At 45.6% G+C, this 24,724-nt stretch overlaps 1 protein-coding gene across 1 annotated transcript in view; it reads right to left on the reverse strand.

The window, feature by feature from the left end:
• LOC147710881 (uncharacterized) overlaps positions 1-24,724 on the reverse strand; it is a 107,471-nt gene that overhangs the window by 38,602 nt on the left and 44,145 nt on the right. The window contains exons 2-4 of the mRNA XM_086921621.1: positions 12,642-12,771; positions 8,214-8,435; positions 7,770-7,896 (exon numbers count right to left, since the gene is read on the reverse strand). Of these exons, the coding sequence (XP_086777747.1) occupies positions 7,770-7,896; positions 8,214-8,435; positions 12,642-12,771 (479 nt within the window). The remainder of the gene's footprint in view (positions 1-7,769; positions 7,897-8,213; positions 8,436-12,641; positions 12,772-24,724) is intronic.

Here is a 24,724-nt window from a genome sequence, read left to right on the forward strand (position 1 = left end):
AAAAAAGACAAAATTAAAAATGAAGCCTTTGCCTTTTAAATTCAGTTTACAAGCAAATGAAGACCCCTGTTCTGGTACAATACTGGGGCACAGATCATAAAAACAGAGCGTAGTGTAAATGATTTACACCCATAGGAAGTGCTCTGCTATCAAAGGCGTCCCCAAATAAATCGGAGCAGACATTCTCTGTGATAAAAATCATGCCTGTACCTTGACTAAACACAAACATGTGTTTTGCTCACAGCATACTACCTGAAGGTGGTAATGTAAAATGAACAAAGCTGGTGTGATATCTCCAGCTTTGCTGCTTCTACCATAGTTTAGAACTGTTAACTGCATTTGAGGCAATTTTGGCACAGGGTAGGCAGGCAACAGGAGTTCACATCAGTTAGGGACCCTTTCATCAATTCACGATGGTGATCCTTCCATGTTTCTATCTACCAACAAACTTCTCACTAAATATTGTTCCAACTGTGACATTACATATCATTGATGACATAGCTTTTCACATCACTAGAGCTATCACCGATCACATCTTTGAATCTGGAACAGCTACTCTATTACATTTATTTTGAAGGTTTTATATAGCGCGAACCAGACTCTTGCGAGTATCAGAGCGCGTTACATGATAAGTAGAAATAAGTAAGTACTAGATAGTACTAGATACATCTAGATCAAGAAAAGGCAGTGCGATGCTAGTGCAAAATGTATTTATTTATTTATTTATTGACATTTGTAGAGCGCGGCGAATACCCGTGGGCGTCTCGGCGCTAGTTAAGGGATGGATCAGCAACTGGGGTAAAGAAGATATACAAGGCTATTGGTCAAATAACCACGTCTTTAGCTGTTTGCGGAATGTGAACAGGGAGGGACTTGCTCGGATATGTGCAGGAAGGGTGTTCCAGAGTCTAGGGGCGGCAACCAGGAAACGCCTGTCGCCCCAGGTGACTGTTCTAGTGCAAGGCACAGCCAAGAAGTTCTGAATAGAGGAACGAAGAGATCGGGTTGGGACATGATGGAGAAGATTCTGTTTGAGAAAGTGGGGACCTTGATTATTGAGTGACTTGTAAACAATACACAGCGATTTGAATTTGATACGGCTGCGTATCGGGAGCCAATGGAGATCCCTAATGATGTTTGTAACTGGTGCGAACTTGGGGATCCCAGCCAGCATTCGTGCGGCTGCATTTTGGATTGACTGCATCTTATTTGTCACTCGGACTTGGGCATTTAAGAATAGAGCGTTACAATAGTCCAAGGAGGACAGGACTAGTGAGCTGACCAGTGTTTTCCCGGCCGTGTTCGGTAGGAAAGGTAGTATTTTCCTAATCATTCTCAATTTCATATGAGCTGAAGCCGCAGTTTTATTCACATGTGCCATAAAATTGAGGCCAGCATCGAAGACGACGCCTAGATTTCTCACTTTGCTAGCTGGACTCGGCGGGGGACCGAAAGATGGTGGCCACCAGACAGGTGACCAGCCCGGGGAGAGGTGACCGAAGATGACCACTTCAGTTTTTTCTGAATTGAGTTTCAGACAATTTATGGCCATCCAGTCACCTATTGCCATCATTCCTCTCGTGAATCGATTGGCCACTTCATCCCCGTCCCCTTTGATAGCCAGTACCAATTGGGTGTCATCGGCGTAGGAGGTCAGGCTCATCCCAATGCTTTGATGACATTTGCAAGGTCCGACACGTAGATATTAAATAGTGTCGGACTCAGGGATGAGCCATGTGAGGAACGTTGGTTAACTTGAATGATTAAGTGTCTGTGGTTTTAGCATGCGAGGGATGGATAATGTTGTTACAGAGTATGCGTGGAATGTGTGAGTTCCGTTTGAAAGTGGTGAAAGTGTGAAGTGAGGTAGGGATTTGTAAAGTTTGCGAGTTGTTTTAGCGCGATAGAAGGTATGAGTTGTTTGAGTGAGGAAAAGGAGGGAAACGGTGGTTAAATGGTTGACAGTGAGAGAATGGTTCTCAGCACGAAAGCAGGGGGAGGCATGGAAGGCGCAAATAGAGTGAAATTAATTAAGACACGGTGGGAGGTTTCTGTTACTGGCGAACATAGCATGAGGGCACTTGTTGATGTGAGAAATATAATTTGAAATGAGTTACGGAAAAAGTATGATTTTGACAATATTTGATGGTTTGTTTTTTGCAATATGGTTGTAATACATATAGTAATGGCTGTTTTTTTAATGGATATTCGCAGTTACCCCTGACGAAGGTCTTATAAAGACCGAAATGCATTGGGTGGAAATAAAGAAAACTGTTTCGGATTATTCATGCGTTTCCTTCGTGTTCTTGAACAAGGTCCGGATGGGCAGGCTTGAGCATGAGAAGCTTTTAAAACAGCATGATAACCTGCACGTGGTGCAAAAAAACAGAGTACATGGAAAAGAATTGAATTAAAATCGTTGAAATTTAAGAAATCAAAGGATTGTTTACATTGGAGCATTAATTTGCAATCACGGCTGTGCAACTGGGAATGGGGCGTCAAATCGCCCCATACTGTTTTCTATATCAGCTTCGCGCCAATGGGCATGGCACTTTCCTAGTATGCACGCAACTTTGGAGTACATTTTGAAAAATTGGTCGATCTGAAAAGCAGGTGTGCATCCCATCAACTCTGTTGTATCATTGAATGTAAATGACAATGCCATTTTTTTTTTTAGCTGGCTCTATGTGTGGGTGGCTCTGTCTGTATGAGGGTGGCTCTGTGTAGGGTGTAGCTATTGGCATTGTAAATGACAATGCCATTTATTTAACGATTAAGCTATTGGAAATGTAAATGACAATGCCATTTATTGATGATTTAAAAAAAAAAATCATGAGCAATGCCAATAGCTCTACCTTTAATGATGCCGAGACCATTGCATTGTAAATGCTTGTTAAATAAGGTATGGGGTTGCCCAGTCAGAGGGATCTTGAGCACGGATGGCGGCAGACCTGGAGCGTACTCTGTCATCCACAACTCTGTACAGCAGAGCTATGCCTGGTTAGTCGGACAGAGGAAAAAAGTAGGAGATAGGTTCCTATACTTGGTTCTGGAAATAGCTTGTGGAGACATAGCACGCCACTAAAGATCACCACATGGCCAGCCTCACAGTACATGGCTGATAGAGGTAGGAACAGGAGCTGCAAAAGAAAGGGTTGCACTGTGGACTGAAGAATCAAGCAGTCTTCGCATTATACCAATTGCGGAGCTATAGCAGAAGTGGTAGCTAGCTTCCCGTATTGAGACACTCAGGATGGACAAACAAGGACAGGATGGGAGTGTGAATGTGTGTGTGAATGATGATGGATGCCCTCCCCCTCAGGACCCTCTGGTGTCCCTCGCACATTGCCGCACTTGTTAGATATAATTGTAGCCAGGAAGACACTCAATGAGCAATTTGTTCTTTCTTAAAATGTTATACTCTTGTTAAAGGTACATGTTGGAATGCCCATTTCTTTCTCTATGTACGGAAGGCACGGGGACAAGAGAAAAACGCTTAGTAGCAGCGAAGGTTATGCAGGGCCGATTATAACAAACCCTTGGATAACCGGTGCATTTTCCAAGTAGATGTTGAGCTTCCTTGTAATGCAATTGCAATACTGCCTACTGCTGTAAATCTGTTTGTTCAAAACTTAATAAATAAATAAAATATATACATATATTTAGATCTGAAGCAACCCTTTTAGGAATTAACTAAAATCACATGACGCTGCTGCAACCGGTAGAAGCAAGAACTAAAAAACGGAGGAAGCTACAACTAGACTTAGAGCAACAGGATACACCAAAATGTCTGACAAAATGGCATGCAAATCTAATCACTATGGAAATAATACTGAACACAGAGACAAACACCATCATGAAAATAACTACATACTAAAACACTCCGATCCAGTTCATTTCGTTTTATCATAGCATGCTACACAATCTGCAACATTCTGTAAAATACTAGTATCTCCATGAAACAGCTGAATAACACTAACACAACATTAGCAAAAGAGGCCCTGCATAAATGGGGTGGCAATGCATTATCAAGAATAACACGACCAACAAAAAGCCACCAACTAGACATGGAACGAGACAAGCCTCGTCTGGAGGAAAGAAGGCATTTGGAGATAAAGACTTGCAATATATGTACTTTAGGCCCACAGAAATAAATTCAAACTATGCTTATTGTGCATTGCTATGAAAAGTGATATCCTGATCCTTGATGCTATCTCTGAGATACATAAATACCCTTCATAAAACACGTGCATTCCGCAAAGGATATTCAATATTGCACACTATTTTAAGCTCTTACTAAGGTTGTAAACGTTTTACTATCCATTTAACTATACCTCAAGCCAGGTGGTGCAAAGGTGGGGCCCTGTCTACAGCAGGATCTCCGCTGTCATACATAAAGTCCTGCCTGCGTCACAAAGGTTGCAACAGCATCTGTTGGATCCAAATCTGAACTGTGGAACATAATATCTGGGGAGGAACTGATCACTAGTAGCCAGGCACACAACAGAATGTGGGATTTTCATAAGAATGTACTTAAAGTCAAACAGATTATAACGTAATAAAATCGTTGCCTTTCAGACCTTAACTCTTTCACAACCTTTATTCAGACACGTCTGTGGGACGGAATCTGGATCTCAATCCCATGACTGAAATAGAGAGCGAGTCAATATCACTTTTTTTTTTAATCTAAGGAAAGTTCAGTAAAGTAGTGAAATTTACAGGTACTGCCACATGTTCAATTTAAATTCATGCCGTGCTAGGTCGTTGAGGATTTATATTGATGGTCAACCGAGGAGTTGCACATATTACACAAGCATGATAATGTACATGGAGGCAAGTTGTTCAATTCCTTAGATGTGTACAACAATGGTGAAATTTAGATCACAGAGGGTTGGCAATGAAATCCCGTGGAGGGCCTGAACAAAGTGTCAACCATTTAAGGCAAAGCCCTTAGGTCGGGAAGTGGGATGTCTGAGTCAATGTCAAGTTAAAGATTTGGCAGAAGGGGGCTTTGGTAACGCAGGGATCCATATAGGTAAAAACCTCGTCAGGCTGGGTGTAACAGTCCAGACAACTCATCTTGCAAATATCTGTTAAGCAAACAGCAACAATGCCTCCAGGGCCACTACCCTCACAATTAAGGGATTAATCGCTGCATCTGAACACTGACATCCCCTTTACAACTTACTGACTTCATCAGTACAGACAAAATGAATGCTTGCTAGCAAGACTACACACAGACGTGTTAGCAAAACTAAAGCATGCTTGAAACTCACTGCATTTTAACATTTCTCACCCTTAGTCAGCGATGAAATAAATGGACCAAGAAAATTTCTTTTCAGCACTTCACCATCAGAGAACATGGAGAGAGAAAACAGCACGAATTCTAAAACTGGGCTGCAGCATCATCCAGCCCAGCTTACTCGTGGCATCCAAGTCTACTAATGATGTAAAATAGTGCAACATGGAGTCACAAAATGACCCCCAGGGTCACAATGGAAAAGTGTCTTTATATCAGTTATCGTTCAACAAGTTTTGCCTCTGCTACATCAAAATGTTGAAGGTTAGCAACGGTCAGAAAATCTGTCCTAGAATCAGGTACCCCATATAAAGTAATCATATTACACAGTAGGCCTTCCCCATGCTCCATTCCTAGAGCTTTATAAAACAATTACAGTAAGATTGGTTTGCCAAGATCTGGTGGCAGTCTGCAAGTTTCCCATGTGTAATACCACTGCAGTCCTTTATCCACAGCAAAGCCACCACCTCAGAGGAAGACCCATGAAGTGTGTGTGGTGTGTTGCAGTACCTGCTACCTGCAGATCGTCAAAAAAGGTCCTCACCAAGACGCCACATTTGAGGTCTGGGAGGCCTCAGAAGAGCCCAAACATCCCCAACCTAGGGTGAGCAAGCACCCTTCAGATAATAGAGTCAGGGAGTATCTGTCTCTTACTTGGAGGAGACTCGAAGCTATTCAGTTGGGGCTTTCATCAAGTTGTTCTCAAAGATAACCCTTTTCCAGGGGACAACAAGTGGGCGAATTTTGCAGGTCTCCTTGTACGACAGCAAAACAACTAATTAAATAAGTTTTCTGATATTAATGTTGGAAAGAGTGATGTCCTAAAGATACTTTACTGGCTTTGAAGACATGAACAGAAGGACCGAGAGCAAAGGACAAGCTTTAGTTATTTTTACCTGGGTGATAAAAACAGACCTTCACCCTGCCCTGCTTCTCCTACACCATTTCCAACTAAGAAGTGCACAATCCTGAGACACTATCCTTTGGCTGTGTGAGTAGCGCTTTTCCGGTTCTTCTTTTACCAAACGAAAGTGAAAATCTGTTATGAGGAACTGACTGCAGGTTGGGCTTCGCCTACATCCCCCAATGTCCTCCCTGTGATAGGCTTCGGGGAGGCAGGGGCGCAGAGGGAGACCCTGACAACAGAAGCCCAGAACTGAAGTCATCTCAAAGTAGAGAGTCCATTGTACCACCACCAACCGTGGAACGACATAGCAAAGTGAAATGAGTTTGGTAAGGAATCTTGTGGGGGACACACCTGAAGGACAGAAACCTGGCCTGACTGAGGTCTTTAAAGTGACAGCTCAGTACAATCGCCAAGAGCACTTGCCATTCCACATCTCCATTTTTCAGGAAGAAGAATGTTGGAACTTGCCATGCAAACATGGGTGGCCTTTGGGAGTTCCTCCCACGAGTCCATTGCCGCAGATTGCTGGCTAGCGACAGGGATCTTGTTTTTTGGAGCGACATACTCGCGGAGGGCTACCAAGTCCCTTCGATAAGTCCAGCAGCCTCATTATTGAGTTTCACCCCTTCCTTTTAATCTTGTCTTTTAATATTCCAATTAAAACATAATATGGGCGTGTTAAGATGGCTGATGTGTACAGGACAGAAAATAGTTTAACCCCGCTTTATGAGAACCTGTCTGAGAACATTCCCCCAACTTTAGTTTGTGAGTTACGTTGTCGCGACTACATCTGAACTTGGGGAGGAGCTCTTATGTGTAGATCCGCTGAGGATCCAGCTCCAAATCTGGTTCTGAACAGAGGGTGGCATTTGAGTGATGAAAGTCTGTGAACAACTTAAAATTCTTGAACATTCCTTATCTGCTACCGGTTTGCCTTCGGCAACTTTACTTAGTGTGAGAGCAGTAAACTAGAGCAACAGTGACATCTTGAGGTATTAAAGAGAATCGAATTTAAGAACTGCAAACACTCATCATGAGCATGACAGTTTCAGTTATAGAAAGTAAGACAAGCGCTGCGAAAGTTAAAGTTGTGCATGCACAGCGTTTACCTTGCGGGAGTGAGCAGTGGCGGGAATGATAATTGCAAACAGATGGCGACGCTGCTCGCTCCCGCAAGGCAAATGCCGCACATGCATAAGGGCCCATTGGAAATAGTGCAGAACATGCACGAGTTTCCACAAAAGCCCGGAGCGATTTCAAGAGGTCCCTCCTAAGCAGCGCTTGCACGCTGTGTAAGCGAAACCTAAAAATATGTGAAAGAAATATGGAGCAAAGAAGCATCATGGGCAAACACCAGACTGATAAACTGTGCTATAGATTATTGCAAGGAGACACAACTGCCCAAATGGCAGTATGGAGCCCAGCAAACAAATAGCATTTACATGCGTCAAGAAGGAACAACTCTTGAATGTAAGTAGGTAACAAGGAACATGGTATTCCATAATATTTGACTTGACACCAAAAGAAAAGCGAGGCAATACGAAGTCACAACACCTGAATTACCTGATGTCTTCTTCAATTTTGGCCTGCGCATCGAGGTCAAAGGGATCCGCAGAGAAAAGACGAATCCTTTCCTGTTCCCGCCTGGCCCTTTCCTGCTGCTGTTCTAACAGCACTTTGGTAAATTTCTCTGTAACATTAAAACCATTAGGCATGATCAGCTTAAATTACCAGATAATTTTCATTTCATATAATCTACTTGATATGTCAGATCGCCATTTCAAAGCATGTATTCCACATTCAGGGACATTAAACTACACTGAAAATAAATTAAAGGATAGCTCTCTCTATGAAAGGATACTCCAAGAAGTGTGAAGAACATTTTCTATTAAAAAAAAGCACCATAGACCATATCTGCATTAACATTCTGCTTGGGTTAAAATCCGGCTCAGTTAGGTTTCTAGCTTAACTAGATGATAGCTCAAATTGTTTAGATCCAAAGCTTACCGAGGTCACCACTGAGCAGAGCCTCAGCCAAAGGTGGATTGCGCTCCTTCAACAGAGAAAGTTCATGCGGGTTGCTAAGTAGCATCTCCCGCAGCATGGCAGGATTGTCCAGTCCCTGAGGAGATGTAGTCGAGTCAGGAGGGGATGGGCGCTGGGGTCTCATCGAATGCTGGACAGAGGTCCCAGGCACAGCAATGCTACTGAAGTCTATCCTGGGCACACCTGTCAAAAAATTAATTATCAGTATTAGTGTTGCAGTGAAGAAAGAGAAAAGAACACTACATGATAAAATAATCTAAGCCAGTTTCACAGTTTTAATTTAGTGATTCAGTCTTGGATCTCCACTCTCCTTTGCTGCAAAGATTTATCCCACTAGATTACTGTCGACCAATTGCCTTCCAGTCCAATAATTTCAGAGCTGAACTAACACATCAATAAACAAACACAGACTACTATTCAAGGACTATTGTGATTCACATTAACATATAAACAAGTAACACTAAGAAATCCAGACCCAAGGTGTAGCTGCTGATTATCTCAGTCAAACTCAAGACTACTCTTCTACAACTCAACTGCAGTCATAAAACGGTATAAGGATTTAAATGAACATGTCATTCTTTTTAGCAACAACAGCACTGCATCACACTGGGGCCCACATCTAAAGTTTTGGTCTGCACAACAGATACTTTGCTCAGAACAAGCTAAGTAGCTGATGTCACAATTCATTGAAGAGAATGCCATACTTTCAGACTTCCAAACAGGATTCAGTCAAGGAAAAGGCACAGAATCTGCCCTCCTTGCCATCTGGGCTGACCTAAAGAGCACAATTGACTGCAACGGGGTTCCTGCGCTTCTTGTCTTGGATCTCTGAGCGGCCTTTGACACAGTTGACCATGACACTCTGCTACAAAGACTCTACGAAGCCGGCATAGAGAGGACTGCTTTACACTGGCTCACATCCTACCTTCGCGACAGAACTAATGTCATCCATACCCCACCTTTCTCGTCCAAACCGTACTTCACAAAAGCAGGGGTCCCTCAAGTCGATTAACTGGCCCATGCTTTTAAACATCTACATGAAGTCATCACCGGCACTGATCAATCAATTTTACCTCACTTGCTGTAACTATGCAGATTAAACACAAACACGCCTTCAACTGCACTACCCCAAAGACGTTGGAAACTCGCCAATTTTCAGTTGTATCAGAGCCATGTATCAATGGATGACCAGGAGCCATCTCAAATTGAATGCTTCCAAAACGGGAAATACTCATGTGTGGCGATTGGAAACAACATGACCCGCTCGCCGCGTGGCCTGATGATCTGGGAACACCGCCTAAAATATCAAAGGAATTAAGAAACCTTGGAATGACCATGGACTCCAAGCGGATGTACGTTGTTACAACGCATGCTTTTACTACGCATGCCTTTACAACGCAGGTTTTTCAACGCAAGTCGTTACAACGACTTGTGTTGGGGGGTGCTGGATAGTGAATAGTCTAATTTACTATTCCAACTCCAGTCCCCGTGGATAGTAGGGAAGGTGTTGGATAGTAAATTTAAGTATTACCTATCCTAGAGCGCCCCCCAGCGCAAGTCGCTGTAATGACTTGCGTTGAAAAACCTGCGTTGTAAAAGGTACTGCGTGGTAAAAGTTGCATTGTAAAGGATGTTTCCCCTCCAAGCTATTGATGAATGCCCACGAGGACAAACTAGCAAGAACAAGCTTTGTTACTATAAAAGCTATGCGAAGAATCTTCCCCCATAAGGGATTTCCACACAAGATCTAGGTTACCATCTCCCTTTTTTTGTCCAAACTCAATTATGCCAATAGCCTCTACCATGGATCACCTTTATCAACCATGAAAAGACTACAATGGATTCAGAACTCGGCCTCCAGACTACTCTTACATATAAAACCGCAAGACCATATCTGCCTTGACAGCCCTGGGATTGGTTAACAGTAGCCAGAAAAGCACGTTCAAGTAGCTTTGTATCACCCACAAAGAAATAGATGGACCAGGAGCATTCTTCATCAGGAATAAAACCACCAAAAACATCCAACAAAGGAATCTCCGCTCTAGAGTGACACCTTGCCTCAAAATCCCAAGATACAAGAAAAAGCAATGGGTGGCACATAATTCTCTGTTCAAGCAGCAAAGCTATGGAACTCTTTACCCCCCCCCCCCCCCAACATAAGGTCCACGGATTACCCATATCTTCAGAAAACTACTCAAGAATTGGCTCTTCCCCACATAACCACCATATGCAAACAGATGGAAATACAGCATATCTCTCTGTATAGAAGCATTTATTTCTACTATACATATATGTACCTATATATGATATGTGTATTGCTTTGTTTAAATGATTAGAATACTAAAGTTTAAAAAAGTATTTATATAGATACATTAGTTCTGCTTAACAAATGTACATATTACTGATAGTTACATTATTCTATGTATGCATGTATATGTGACTACATAAATAAGTACATCTTTTTTATCATAACTATTTATCTATAATTGCTTCACTATTGATCTACAAATATATATATATATATATATATATATATATATATATACATACACACACACATGAAAAAAACTAATTTAAAGTACAACACTTGAAAGCCAGAGTTTATCTAATGCATCTTTAATCTACATATACTACCTTCCTTTATGCATCTATATACCTTCCATGTACTTATGGATCAGTCTTTATTACTTTTGGATCTATATATTTATTACTTTTACTTATTTAGTACTTTTCTTCTAATTCAGCATAGCCTATGCACTACCCTATTTGTCACCCTATACCGCTCTCAATATATCCTCTAGCTCATCTCAGACTCATCTAAAACCTCTTTCTACTACTCTTTCCATTGTACTACACTATTTCTCACCCTATACCTCTATCATTATATCCATTACCTCCACTCTTTTTCATCCCAGACCCCATACCACTAAACTATGATCCCCAAAATAACCCTTTCAAGACTCTTCCCTACTCCAACCCTCCTTGCATCATCTCATACCTCTTTTTACTATTCCGATCCCCCAAAACAAGCCTATCTAAACCCACCCTCTGACTCTTCGCCCTCCACCTCCCTTTTGCTCGTTCCCCACTCCTCCTCCTCCTTTTTACTCATCCCAAACCTCCTCCTACTGCTATAAGCTCCAAAACAAAAAAAACTCTAAATCGTTCCGTTCTATCCCTCCACTATCCTTTTCAATCCAAATAACAGGCTAACATGTCCACCGCTCAAATTAATTGAATCTTTCACAATACTTATTCACTACTAATACCCGAAAAAGCACTTTAACACCTCCTCAGGGATAGCAACTGCTATATAAATGCAAACCTTTTTCCATTCTCTAAACCTGCGCTATCATTCTCAATCCAAATAACTGACTAACCTATCTGCCACTTAAATTACTTTAATATTTTCACTTGACTAATCCACCACTAATCCGAAAACGCGCTTTGACGCCTCGTATGGGGTAGTAAGCGCTATATAAATGCAAATAACATAGTCATGTCAATTCATTCTAACCGATCACTCCACCTGCTCCCAAACACTGTGACTACACTGGTGCATTTCTACAAACTTTGGCATACCTTTATAACAAAAGGCTGCTATGTTCTCAATGTGCTAGCAAGGAGTCCTCTAATATTCACCTGTGCATGAATGTCTATTCTACTGTAATTCGATTACTAAAACAAAAGCACACAAATAAGCTCCACGTTACAAGAATGATACTTTTCAGCTGAATCAGGACACATGAACTACTTACTCAGTTGCTGTATCACCTCAACAATAACACTGGCCAGCAGGTAACCGTTTATTTCAGACTAATGAACTCATCTTTCTGACCCGGAGTCACCACTAACCTATAAAAAGTCTTCAGCAATAGTTGGTTTAATTCCCATTACATTGTTCCATTCAAAACAATGTTATGGGAATTAAACTATTTTATTTAAGTTAAATGTGTAGCAGACACACAGTTAACACGCTACACTAAAAAGTTAAAAACAGATTAATTGAACAGTGACATGGAAATTCCTACCGAACATATTAAAATGAACAGAGCGTACACGGGAGTGTGTGGGACTGCTTGTCCCAAAACTGGACTCTCAACGTCGTACTTAATAATCAACACACTACTTTTACGTTTCATTAACAATTGCTTTTTCAGATATCTGGAGCCCTTTTCAGGGTATTGTCCCACAATGATAACGTCACGGTTTACTTGCACTAGTTGTGACACATCTGAAAATACAACTGTGTGACAGCCTGGGGAGGTAAGCTCAGAAGTATTACTACTGCAGTATGCAGAAATAATCCTATTATTTAAAAAAAAATGCAAAGAGACGTGTCCTTTCAAAGTATACAATGCCCTGCATGTCTAGCCGCAGATCTCTCACCTGGGAGCGGAGCTGCTGGGCGGGGTTCAACAATCTCCTTCTGCCGCAGGACAACCACATCGCCGTCCTTCAAGCCGTAGGAAGATAGGGAACGCTGATTGTCAGTTAGGGGCTGTTCAGCATAGATTATCTGCAAAACACAAGATCAGAGTCAGTCTCGGTACGGAGGAACAAGAACGACTAGAAAGGATACGCCTAGGTTACAAAAACTGCAAAACGAATTTGACTTTAACAAGACCGTGTAACAAGTGAATAACATTCGACTAAGCTTTTGAAAACATAAAGTAATGGCAGCATAGACACTTGGTGACCGTATGAAACAAGCATTTGCAATGCAATGGGTCTCGCCTTTTGGACCTTACATGTATGTATTTATCTATGCAGTACTTTAGCCTGGGTGCTTAAGCATCTACTGTTCTTTAACATGGAGGCACCGTGACACACTAGGTATGGGAACGCATGGAGAGAAACATTGCCTTCCAGCGGGCAAAGGTATAGCCCAAAGCTCTGTTTTTAATATAAAATCAGGGCTTTCGAGGTCATATCACTGAAAATACAAGATTTGAAAAAAACATTGTCTACAAGTGCTCATGATATACAATTTCTATGGACTGGAATCTATAGAATGCTAAAGTGATTCTGGTATCTTTCTGACCTCTGCTGGTCGTTTTCTATCAAGAAAGTTAAATAGATGCAGTTGCCAGAATAATTTAAAAAAAGAAAGTCCATCAGCAGAAAGCAATTTTGGTATTTTACTGACCACTACTGGTCGTTTTCTATCAAGACAGTTAAATAGAGGCAGTTGAACAAGGAGAAAGCAATTCTGGCATTTTACTGACCTCTACTGGTCGTTTTCTATTAAGACTGTTAAAAAGAGGCAGTTGAACAGAAAAAAAGTCCCTAAGCGGAAGCAGACAATTCCTAGGGCTGATCTCCAGAGCTCACAAAGGAAATACATATAAGTATATACTAAAGTATATACAAGAGGTCGCAAATGCTCAACCTAAAACTGCCAACAAGTCAAATGTGGCTTTCTCTTTACTGGATGACAGCACAGACTTTTCGTAGAGAGCAAGGCCAAATTTGGTGTCTGGCAAATACTTTAGGGAGGCTTGCTATTCTATTTCCACTTAGGTTACCCAATAACTCAATATCAAAATGAACACTACAACCAACTTCAGAAGTCAATAGGTGGTTATTTATGAAAGATAGTACTGTTTAAAATAATGGAACACACTGGACTTAAGTGCGAGATTGCAATGATTCACAGAAAGAAAAACAGACTGTCAAATGGTACTCCCCCCTTCGTCCCCACACTTGGCATGGAGTCATCTGGTAACCTTAGTGCCTATAAGATTTTGGAAAGAAGGTAAGCTTATGGTTAAGTAAAAGCGGGAGGTTATTTGTACCGTGTGTCAGAGTTATTCAATTGAGTGGTTACTATCTCTGAAATGCCATTAACTGAGGTTTCAAAGTATATAAAAACCAGCATTTGCGAAGCTATAGGTCTCGCATTTACGAGAGTTTGAGCTAATGGGAATGCAATAGCTTAAACTCTCGCATATGCGACACCTATTGCATTGCAAATATTTGCTTGTTTAACATGTTTCATGGAGGCCGTACCCTTTTCTTTAGACCAGCCACGTCTAAAGAAAAGGGGCGTGGCCAACATTAAAGTAAAACCACGGCATGTGGCGCTTTGACAAAAAAAGCATCCGTTTGTGTTGACAAACAGATTTTCTTTTTTGTAAGTCACGAGTGGAACCATCCTGGTTATCAGGGTATAATTATCCCTTATGCCTTGATGTTTTTTTCATGTGAATTTGCTTTAACGAAAGGTATTTCAGCAGAACCAGCGTGCAAGAAGTTAAAGTTATATAGCACGGGAGGAGGAGCTACGCTGCGAACCAAGATGGCCGCATAAGCTCCCGGCTCCGCCGACCTCCGCCGGCGACTCGTCTATCCTGTTATCCATCCTCTACCCACGCCCTATGCCTGGATGTATGAAGGTTACCTGATGCCAGCGGTGCCGTCCCGGACTTCCTACCTTATTCGGAGACAGAGTTATGTCGTGTCCCATTTTCGGCCTACTCCAGGGCTGCCGCCGGGACCTCGATTCCTGAACTGTCCGAGTGGGAACTGATCAACATCAGCTGTGGGGCCAAGGTTGTGGCCGGTCTTCCGGATTCGACAAATTTTTTGCACTTTCGACTTGTGACCTCGTTGATGGCGAGTGCTGGAGGAGAGGCACCGTGACGTGTGTGATCCTCCTGAACCGAAGCTGGGGGCTGTGTGCCTGACCCTCGTTTCCCGGTCCGGGGGCTAACGGGCTGCACCCACGGCCGGTGACTGTGTTGAGCGTGCCAATCCGGGGCGCCCCTGTTGTTGAGATCGCCTGGATGAGTGCCCGTAGCCCGGCGATGTGGGCTGGAGATTGTGTCCCCCTCCGTCCTCTGGGCCCCGGATGGAGGGGACGGATAGCGCACATTCATTAAGTTCCGTAATGGCGGCGATTGGGGCGCTCCGCTCACAACTCACCGTCACATGTGTCTCCCTGGCGGCAAAGTTGGATGATGTCTGCTCGCGGCCAGCCACTGACGCTGCGGCACCTGAACAGCAGTTTGTGGTCCAGTCGATCGATTTGGCCCACCATCTCGAGGTGCCCGAACGGCAGCCCGACCTCGCTCACTTGGGAGTCGGCCCCACTTCTCCTTCACCCGTTACAGAGCCTGGTCTTCCCTTCACGTTTTCTATACGATGGAGTATCGTCGCTGGAGGTTCTGATCGTCAATGCCGAGTCTCAGGGTCCGGTCGAAGGGGACTGCCATTTATCTTCGCCCTGACCCGTCTGTATAACGGAGGCCGCCATTTTGTGTCCGGACCTGGTTCCATCTTCAGTGCCTCGTACTGCCGTGGACGTTTTGTCTGCCTCTGGTCGGCTGTGGCTTGGTTGGCGCGGGCTTCGGAAAGGATTCGCACTGGTCAGGGCTGAATCTGACTTTGAGTTGTTCTTGCTCCTTACCACTGCTTTGAATTACCCGAGACTCTCTTCCTGATTGCATTTTATGTGACTTTGGCGATAGGTCTCCCCGGATTACTTGCAGGGTTGACTTCTACTTTCCTGGGATTGCTCAGTTCTTTTTGGCGGGATTGCATCGAGTATCTCACCGGGCCTGGGGTGGGGTGGGGGGGTTTCTTATTGGTGACTGTCCTCCCCGTGATAAAGCAAGCAGTAGGCATTGATTGACAATGACTGTGCCTTGGGGAGGTCACTGCCGGCGGGGGGTAACGGGTGTCCGGGAGTGTGTCTGTTTTTCTCCTCCTCCATTTCTTTTACTTTTTCCCGTCTGTGGGGCAGTTCCGGGCCGACAGGCACGCTGTTAGTGGGTTAGGCCGTAGCCATTACAGGGGTGCAGGGTGGCGGGTGTGGGGGGGTTTGTTATTTTAGTTTGTTTTGTTCTATGGTCCCTATCGCTCTTTTCCTGCTTTGGGAGGGTTCTTTCCTCTTTAGTAGGGTTGGCTGTCTCTTGGTCTTGCACCTTTTTTCTTTTTCTGGCATCTCAACAAGCCTCTGTTTCTCTGCTCTTGGGGGGTGGGCTTTTTCTGGATGATACTTCGTAATGTTGCTTTCTGTAGTACTGCTTACAGCCCTGTTTTATCGTCGCGGCAGCCTAGATTATATAGTTGCTTTAGCCATAGCCTATCTCTGATTGTCAATGGGGTACGTCCCCCTCGTCTCTTTTGTGTATTCCCATGTAAGGTGTGATGTCCTTGTTGTTGCAGCCCCTACTCTTCTTTTAAAATTTTAAAATGAAAACCTCCTATCCTGTATTGCGAACCTCACAGCCATGTCTGGAATAACTTGAACTATCCTGATTGCTGATTGGCCTACGTTTTTCCTGTTCCTATTTACTGTCTTTGCGGCCGGCCATGGTGGTTGTGGGCCTGCGCATGTATCTCCTTATTTTTCGAATAAAGGTTTTCACAAAAAAAAAAAAAAAAAGTTACACAGCACGGTAAAATCCTATAGTCGACTAGTAGATTGCTTTCCCTTGTTACACGCAATCTGTAAGGCAGTAAGAAAAATGCTACATATTCAGTATGCATCTGTTCTTGGCATGTAGAGTCACATGCTGTGCATAGCCTGCCTTCTACTGTTGGGTCCGGATGTTTGCACTTTGTTTTTTCCCCGAAGAAGTCTATTCCCAGTCATGAGGTAGGTGACTCCTCCTTTCAATGATAGTGCGCATGGGTATCGACTCCACTGTTAAGATTGTTTGCCGCAGAGGGTGATGGAGTTAGTAAGAGATGTCCATGTATGTATCTAAGTAAGAATTAACTTCAACAGGTATAGGTACCCGGGGAGGCGGGTGGGCGCATGTGACTCTACAGCTCTACATGCCAAGAACAGGTGCATACTGGCTAACCAGCATTTTCCGTTTGAGGCATGTGAGCTGTAGATCACATGCTGTGCATAGACTACAAAGTAGTTATCTCCTAAAGCGGTGGATAATCTGTAGCTGTTGCAGTGGTTTGAAATAGTGTACGTAAAACTGCTTGGCCCACACTAGTTTGCTGTCTTGCTCACACATCTACATAATAGTGTTTTGTGAATGTGTGAGGTATAGACCATGTTGCAGCTTTGCAGATATCATCTATGGCAGGGGTACTCATAGTACGGCCCGCGGGCCAGTAGCGGCCCGGCAAGCCTTCAGTGGCGGCCCGCGGAGCTTGAGACATCGCACCGGTGTTTTTTTGTTTTTTTTAACTTCAGCAAACACCTCTGGGACCAGCAGTGCGGAATCCGAGAGACTTCTCTATGGGGGCTGGGCCATTCCAGCCACAGTCAAGAGTGGAGCTGCAGGGGCGCGAAGAGGTGAACAAAGGCTCATTAACAAACAAATGGTCCTGTAAAGACCTGTGAAGTACTGGGGTGCCCGGGAGGCTGTGTCAGCCCAGGCTGACACACAGGGTGGGGGGGGGGGGGAGAGAGGACAGCAGGAACTGAGAGCTGGGTGAGGGCAGAGCAGGGAGTGAGAGCCCGGGTGAGGGAGGTGGGAGGGCAGCAGGGAGTGAGAGCCCGGGTGAGGGAGGTGGGAGGGCAGAGCAGGGAGTGAGAGCCCGGGTGAGGGAGGTGGGAGGGCAGCAGGGAACCAGAGCCTACCTATGTCTGGAAAGCCCCACATTTGAAAGAATGGGAGGAGAACGTGAGGGTGGTGTTCCCATTTGTGGATCTGTCGTCTTTGATGATTGCAGATCTGCTCAATCGAATATCTTACTCCTGGAAGGTGTTCTGCCAGGAGAAATATTCTGTGATGTATGGCCCATCTCCAGATGGTCGATGCTAGTTGTGACAGCTGGAGTGTGTGCATCCCCCCTTGTTTTTGTATGTAGTACATTGCTGTCATGTTATCTGTACGTATCAAGACAGCTTTGCCTACTAGATGAACTTGAAACACTTGGAGCGCTAGAAAAATTGCAACAGCTCTAAATGGTTTATGTGGAGCTGTGTTTGCTGCAGGCTCCACATGCCCTGAATTGTATGTGTTTGGAGATGAGCTCCCCAACCAGTGAGCGATTCATCTGCTGTTAGCCCTATCTGTGGAACCGGGTCGATGAAAGATTATTTGTATTCCATCACTGCAGAGATTGATGGGTTCGGCCGTCCACCAACACTAGATCCGATAACCAACCCTAAGCCTGGTTCCATTGAAGGGGACGCATGTGAAGTCTTGCTTAAGGGACTATTAGTTTGCAAGACGCAATCCCTAGTTAGTGCATGTACACTCAAGCTGGTAATGAGTGATGAGTGATGAGTCTGACACAGACGGAGCAGAGCCTGCATGTTGCGGATTCTGGCCGGGGGTGATTGGGGTAGGCCAAAGCCTTTTGTTTATCTACTGAGGCTCCCAGATACACCTGTGTGTTGGATGGTTGTAGATGAGACTTGGACAGGTTTACTGTGACTCCAAGATCGTGGAGCAACTGCACTGTTTTGTGAGTGTGACGGAGACCGCTTTTTTGCGAATTGGTTTTTATGAGCCAGTCGTCCAGATATGGGAAGACGTGAATGTGCTGTCTTCGACGGTGAGCTGCGATTACTGCTAAGAAAATTATGGGTGCAGTTGTTACTCCAAATTGGAGCACCTTGAACTGATAATGCGGTCCTGCTACCACAAACCTTAGGTATTTGCGATGAGCAGGATGTATTGGGATATGGAAATAGGTGCTCTTTAAGTCCAGAGTGGACAGGAAGTCGCCTGTTGAAGGAGTGGAAGTGCTTGTTGTAGAGTGACCATGTGAAAATGGTCTGACTGAATGTATAGATTGAGTTCTCCGAGATCCAGTATAGGCCTGAGAGATCTGTCCTTCTTGGGAATTAGGAAGTAAAGGGAGTATACTCCAGTTCATTGACTTTCTAATGGGACTGGTTCTATTGCTTCTTTTTTCTAACAGAGATTGAACCTCTTTTTTTAGAAGGGTGAGATGTTCCTGTGACATTGCATGTGATCTTGGAAAATGTTTGGGGGAGTGTCTTTAAGTTCCAGGCAGTAACCATATTGGATAATTTATAGAACCCATTTGTCTGAGGTGATGGGGTTCCAGACAGAGAAATTGAGAGACATCCCCCGACAGGAGTGGAATGATCGGAGGGTAGTGGAAGCAAGTCACTGTTTTTGTTAGCGGGTGAAGAGTGTGTGGAGTTGCCTCTGCCTCTTCTTTTACCATTGTTTCTTCTCAAACCTCCTCTAAAATATCCTCTTGATGAGGGAGATTGATTGTTGCCCTTTTTTCTGTGGTAACAGTTTTGGAACCACCCCTGTAAAAGGAGCGGCGAAAGGAACCTCTACTAGCAGGTAATTGTAAAGCCCACAATTACTTTGCGACCTTTGTGCCCTTTCATTTTTTACAGCGAGGTGTCAACTGCTGGGCCGAATGGGTGTTCCTTGTCAAAAGGTTGATTAAGAAAAGAGACCTGTACCTCAGGTTTGAAACCTGATATTCTTAATCATGTATGTCTGCGTAGCCACACGCTTGTGTTTACTGCACGTGCTGCTGTGTCTGCTGCATCTAATGCACATTTGATGGAGGTATTGGTAATGAGTTTTCCTTCTTGGATGAGATCATTTGCCTTCGCTTTATGCTCATCGGGCAGATATTGGATATGTTTTTCCAACTCATCATAATGAGCTCTATCATATCTGGCTAGTAAAGCCTGAGCATCGGCAATGCGCCAGTGATTAGCTGCCTGAGAAGCTACCCTTTTACCAGAGGCATCAATTAACTTGGGCCCTTTATCAGGAGGAGAGGCCTTACCTGTTTGCGAATTTGCTCTTATACGAGCATTAGAGACTAAGGGCAGTTGACCTTTGATGTAAGCATGGTCAGTAGGTGCTGGTTTATATTTTTTCTCAACCCTGGGTATGATTATTCTTGCCCTGAAAGGGTCTTTGAACACCGCAACTGCATGCTTAAGCATCGCCTTAAGCATTGGTAAAGTGTGTTGTTTTTTGACTAGAGCTTAAATGTCTCAAATAAGAAGTCCTCCTCTAAAGTTTCTTTATGTAATTCCACTCCATGAAGAAGCTCAATGTAACCTATATTGTCATGAGGAGGTGATGGGCTAGATGGATACAAATCAGGGTCAGGGTCTGTATGTGGATCCGTATTATAATCCTCCCATGGATCAGCATCTTGTGGCCTCCTGTTATCCCCATCCCCCTCATCCTGTGGGTCAGGTGATAGTGGTGGGGGTAATAAGGAGATGAGGATCAGTATGTGAAGGAGGTGGAATATCAGGTGGTGACTGGTTTGTACCCATACTTCTTTTCTTTAGAGGTATATGATGTTCATCCTGATGTGCCAATTTCCTTTTTTCAGGTAATATGGCATGAATATGTCCAGCATCTGGGTTGATAACCAGTTCTTTTTGTTTCAGATCCAGAGGTGGAACATCGGACAGAAAATCTTTTGTTGGAGTCTTTTTCCCCTTAGTTGTAGTTTTCGGCGTCAAGAGTTTCCGCTCCGAACTCTTCGGCACCGAAGATATAGGCTTGGACAAAGACTGAGGACGGACATGCTTGGTATTCAACCCAGAGGATTTTAGTTTTGTGGGCTATGGGGCCGACTCGATCCCAAGCCAGCAGGTTTTTCTTTGTGTTTTAGTGTTGGGCCTGCCTGCGAGCGGGGTGCTCGAAACCTTTTCTCGGTGCCGACCTTGGCCCGCAGGCAGAGGAAGGATTGGAGCCTTCTTACGTTTTGGTTGTTGGGGCAAGGGGGTTCCTGTACTCACGGTACGCTGACCCGGTGTAACTTGCTCCTCTTCTTGTCAGAGTCAGCTTCGGACCAGAGCCATGCTCTTCCTCCTCGGCTCCTTGAGCGTGTTCTTGCTCGGAATCTTCTCCTTAGATTTCCTGTACAAAGCCGCCTTGTTGTTGCATTTCGCGACGTTGAGCCTGACGGTCACGGAGCGTCTTCGATCGGCACACGTCGCAGTCTTTCTCGTCGCGTTCCAGGGACAAACAGAGATTGCACACTTCATGCAGGTCGATGCGCAGAAACTTGGCGTGACATCCGGGACAGAGCTTGAATGGAGTCCTTTCCATCGACTGCCTGCGAGCCCGGCCCTCCACGAGATTCCCGATCATAGATTCTTGGTTTGAAACGCTATGAGGAGAATAGGAAACGCAATCGAGAAACAATACAGTTGTACTGGATTACGCGATCGAAAAACAATACAGTTGTACTGGATTGCGCGTCGAAGGGAACCTGAGAAACGGTGCCGAACCGGAGAGCAACAATTCACATCTGAACCCACTGCACCAGTTACTACTTGTGTAACGATATATCTGTAAGAGACATTAGTTAGTGATAGATTCCTTACCTTCAAATATCCCCAGGCGTCAGACTGGATCCGGAATTTTTGCGTAGCAGTACCCTTGCGCGTCGGTAGGCATCGTCTGCGGCTCCGCGTCAGTCGTCTGCATCATGGGAGCCGTGATGACTTCGTCGGAGCACTTAGACGCCGCCTCCGCGTGCTGACGTCAGTGCTTAGCCACAGCTTTTCCGCGCAAGGAACGCAGAGCTATGCTAAAATCCAACACTGGTGCAATTGAAACTAGGGCCCTGAAAGGGGATAACCTTAACCCTAGATATCTGTTCGCAGAACGGGGAGGATGGGTGGGGTCGGTAAGGAATCTATCACTAACTAATGTCTTACAGATATATCGTTACACAAGTAGTAACTTGTGCATCTGAAAGAGACACGTTAGTGATAGATTCCTTACCTTAGAATATATATCCCAGCAATACCAACCCCGGTGGTGGGTCTGCGAACCAATAATCACATCAGAAAGTCCTGGAGGACAGAACGGCCAAAGAAGCCATCCCTCCGGACTAGGCTGTCCAGGCAATATTGTCTTGCAAACGTGTGCAGCGAGGCCCACGTAGCTGCCTGGCAAATGCCCTGCAAGGGCACTCCTCGGCCCAGGGCAGTTGTAGTCGCCATGGCTCGAGTGGAATGAGCCCTAAGCCCAACAGGGGGTTCCTTCTTAGCCAAGGAGTAACACGCCTGGATACATAAGATGATCCACCGCCTTTCCCTTCTTAGCACCCACGTAACCAACAAAGAGTTGGTCATCCACCCGGAACTGGCAGGTGCGATCTAAATAGATAGCGCACGTTTTGGGTCCAGACGGTGGAGCCGCTCTTCCTCCTTTGAGGGATGCGGAGGTGGAAAGAAGGTGGGCAAGGTGATAGACTGCCCGATGTGGAAAGCTGTGACTACCTTGGGCAGAAAAGAGGGCCTTGTCCGCAATACAACCTTGTCCGGATGGACCGAAAGAAAAGGAGGTTTAGAGGATAGAGCCTGGAGCTCACTCACTCTCCTGGCAGAGGTGATGGCAACCAGGAAGGCAGTCTTCAATGTAAGAAGGCAGATAGGACAGTTGTGAAGTGGCTCAAAAGGAGCGCACATCAGGAAAGTAAGAACCAGGTTCAAGTCCCACTGAGGCATCACGAAGAGAACAGGTGGAAACGAGTGAGTAATGCCTTTCAGAAAACGATTTACAATAGGGGACTTGAACAAAGATGGCTGATCAGGCAGTCTGAGGAAGGCTGAAAGGGCAGAAAGGTTGCCCTTGATAGTGCCCAGAGCAGAGCCCTGCTGGGCAAGAGAAAGAAGGAAGAGAAGAACCTCAGAAAGAGGGGCAGAGAGAGGATCCACAGCCTTTGCTGTGCACCATGCCACAAATCTGTTCCACCTGCAGGCGTACACCGACTTTGTGGAGGGACGCCTGGCTGTCAGAATGTTACAGACTTCAGGAGGCAAGTCAAATTGCCTCAACTGTCGCCGCTCAATCTCCAAGCATGGAGGTGGAGACTGGACAGGTTCGGGTGAAGGACCGTCCCCTGCTGCTGCGACAGAAGGTCCTCCTGAAGAGGCTGACGAACCGGGGGATCGACTGACATACTGAGTAGCTCGGGATACCAGTATCTTCGTGGCCAGTCCGGAGCCACAAGGATGACTTGTGCCCGGTCGCGCTTGATCTTCTTCAGCACTCTGGGCAGAAATGGTATAGGCGGAAAGGCGTACAACAGACCGCAACTCCACTCGCGACGAAAAGCGTCTCCGAGCGAGTGCCGCCTTGAAAATTCCAACGCGCAGAACTGATGACATTGCACGTTCTCTTCGGTGGCGAATAGATCTAACCAAGGCTCTCCCCACTGCTGAAAGAGGCCTTGCGCCACGTCCGAGTTTAGACGCCATTCGTGATCCATCATGCACCGGCAGCTGAGTTTGTCCGCCCTGGCGTTCAGAGAACCTGCCAGGTGTTGAACCACCATGGTCACACCCTGATGTTCCAGCCATTGCCAAAGGCGCAGAGCCTCTTGGCAGAGGGTCCACGACCCCACCCCGCTTTGTTTGTGGCAGTACCACATGGCGGTGGTGTTGTCCATGAACACCTGCACTACACTCCCCCGGACAGAGGGGAGGAATGCCTTCAGTGCTAGACGAATCGCCCGCAGCTCCAAAAGGTTGATATGGAGCCTGGACTCCGACGGAGACCAGAGTTCTCTGATCTCCGCCTCTCCCATGTGGCCTCCCCAGCCCTGGAGGGACGCGTCCGTCACAACCACGTGCTCCGGTTGGGAAAGAGGAAAGGATCTGCCGCTGACCCAATCGCGGTCCGTGAGCCACCACTGCAGCTGTCTCGCAGTGCCCTCCGAGAGCAGGACATAGTCGGACAGGTTGCCCTGATGCTGGGCCCACTGAAACTTCAGGTCCCACTGCAGAGCCCGCATCCGCCAACGGGCGTGATGCACCAGAAGGAATCAGGAAGCCATCAGCCCCAAAAGCCTCAGCGTCAACCTGACCGAAACTCGGGATGAAGGCTGAAAGATTGGAATCAGAGCCTATATATCCCGAACCCGCTGCTCGGGTGGGTGAACCCGAAACTGCGCCGGCACATTGATGGAGAACCCCAGCAGCTGCAAGAGGTCTGCCGTCGGCTGGAGGTGGCTGACGACTGTTTGGGGCGAGCCCGCCTTCAACAACCAGTCGTCGAGGTAGGGGGAAAACTGAAACCCCTAACCTGCGCAGATGAGCTGCGACCACCACCATCACTTTCGTGAACACCCGTGGGGCGCTGGTAAGGCCGAAACGGAGCACGGTAAACTGAAAGTGCTCGTGGCCTACCGTGAACCGCAGGTAGCGCCGGTGGGCCGGCAGGACGGGGATGTGGAAATAAGTGTCCAGCAAGTCCAACGCTACCATCCAGTCACCTGAGCCAGAGTCAGCATTTTGAACTTCTCCTTCCGGAGGAAGCCATTGACGGTCCGTACTTCCAAGATAGGGCGTAGGCCCCCTTTGCCCTTCATGGGTACCAGAAAGTAGTGGGAATAGCAACCACGTCCTACTTCTGGCCCAGGACCGCGCTTGATGGCCCTCTTGGCCAAGAGGGCAACACTTCCTCCTGCAGAAGCCACAAATGATCCCCCGATACGCTGTGGTGTTGCGGAGTCATGGCTGGAGGGGTCGTCTCGAAGGGGAGGGAGTAGCCCCTTCGGACGATCTGCAGCAC

The sequence above is a fragment of the Lissotriton vulgaris genome, chromosome 5 (genome assembly GCF_964263255.1).
Source record: "Lissotriton vulgaris chromosome 5, aLisVul1.2, whole genome shotgun sequence".
Classification (NCBI taxonomy): domain Eukaryota; kingdom Metazoa; phylum Chordata; class Amphibia; order Caudata; family Salamandridae; genus Lissotriton; species Lissotriton vulgaris.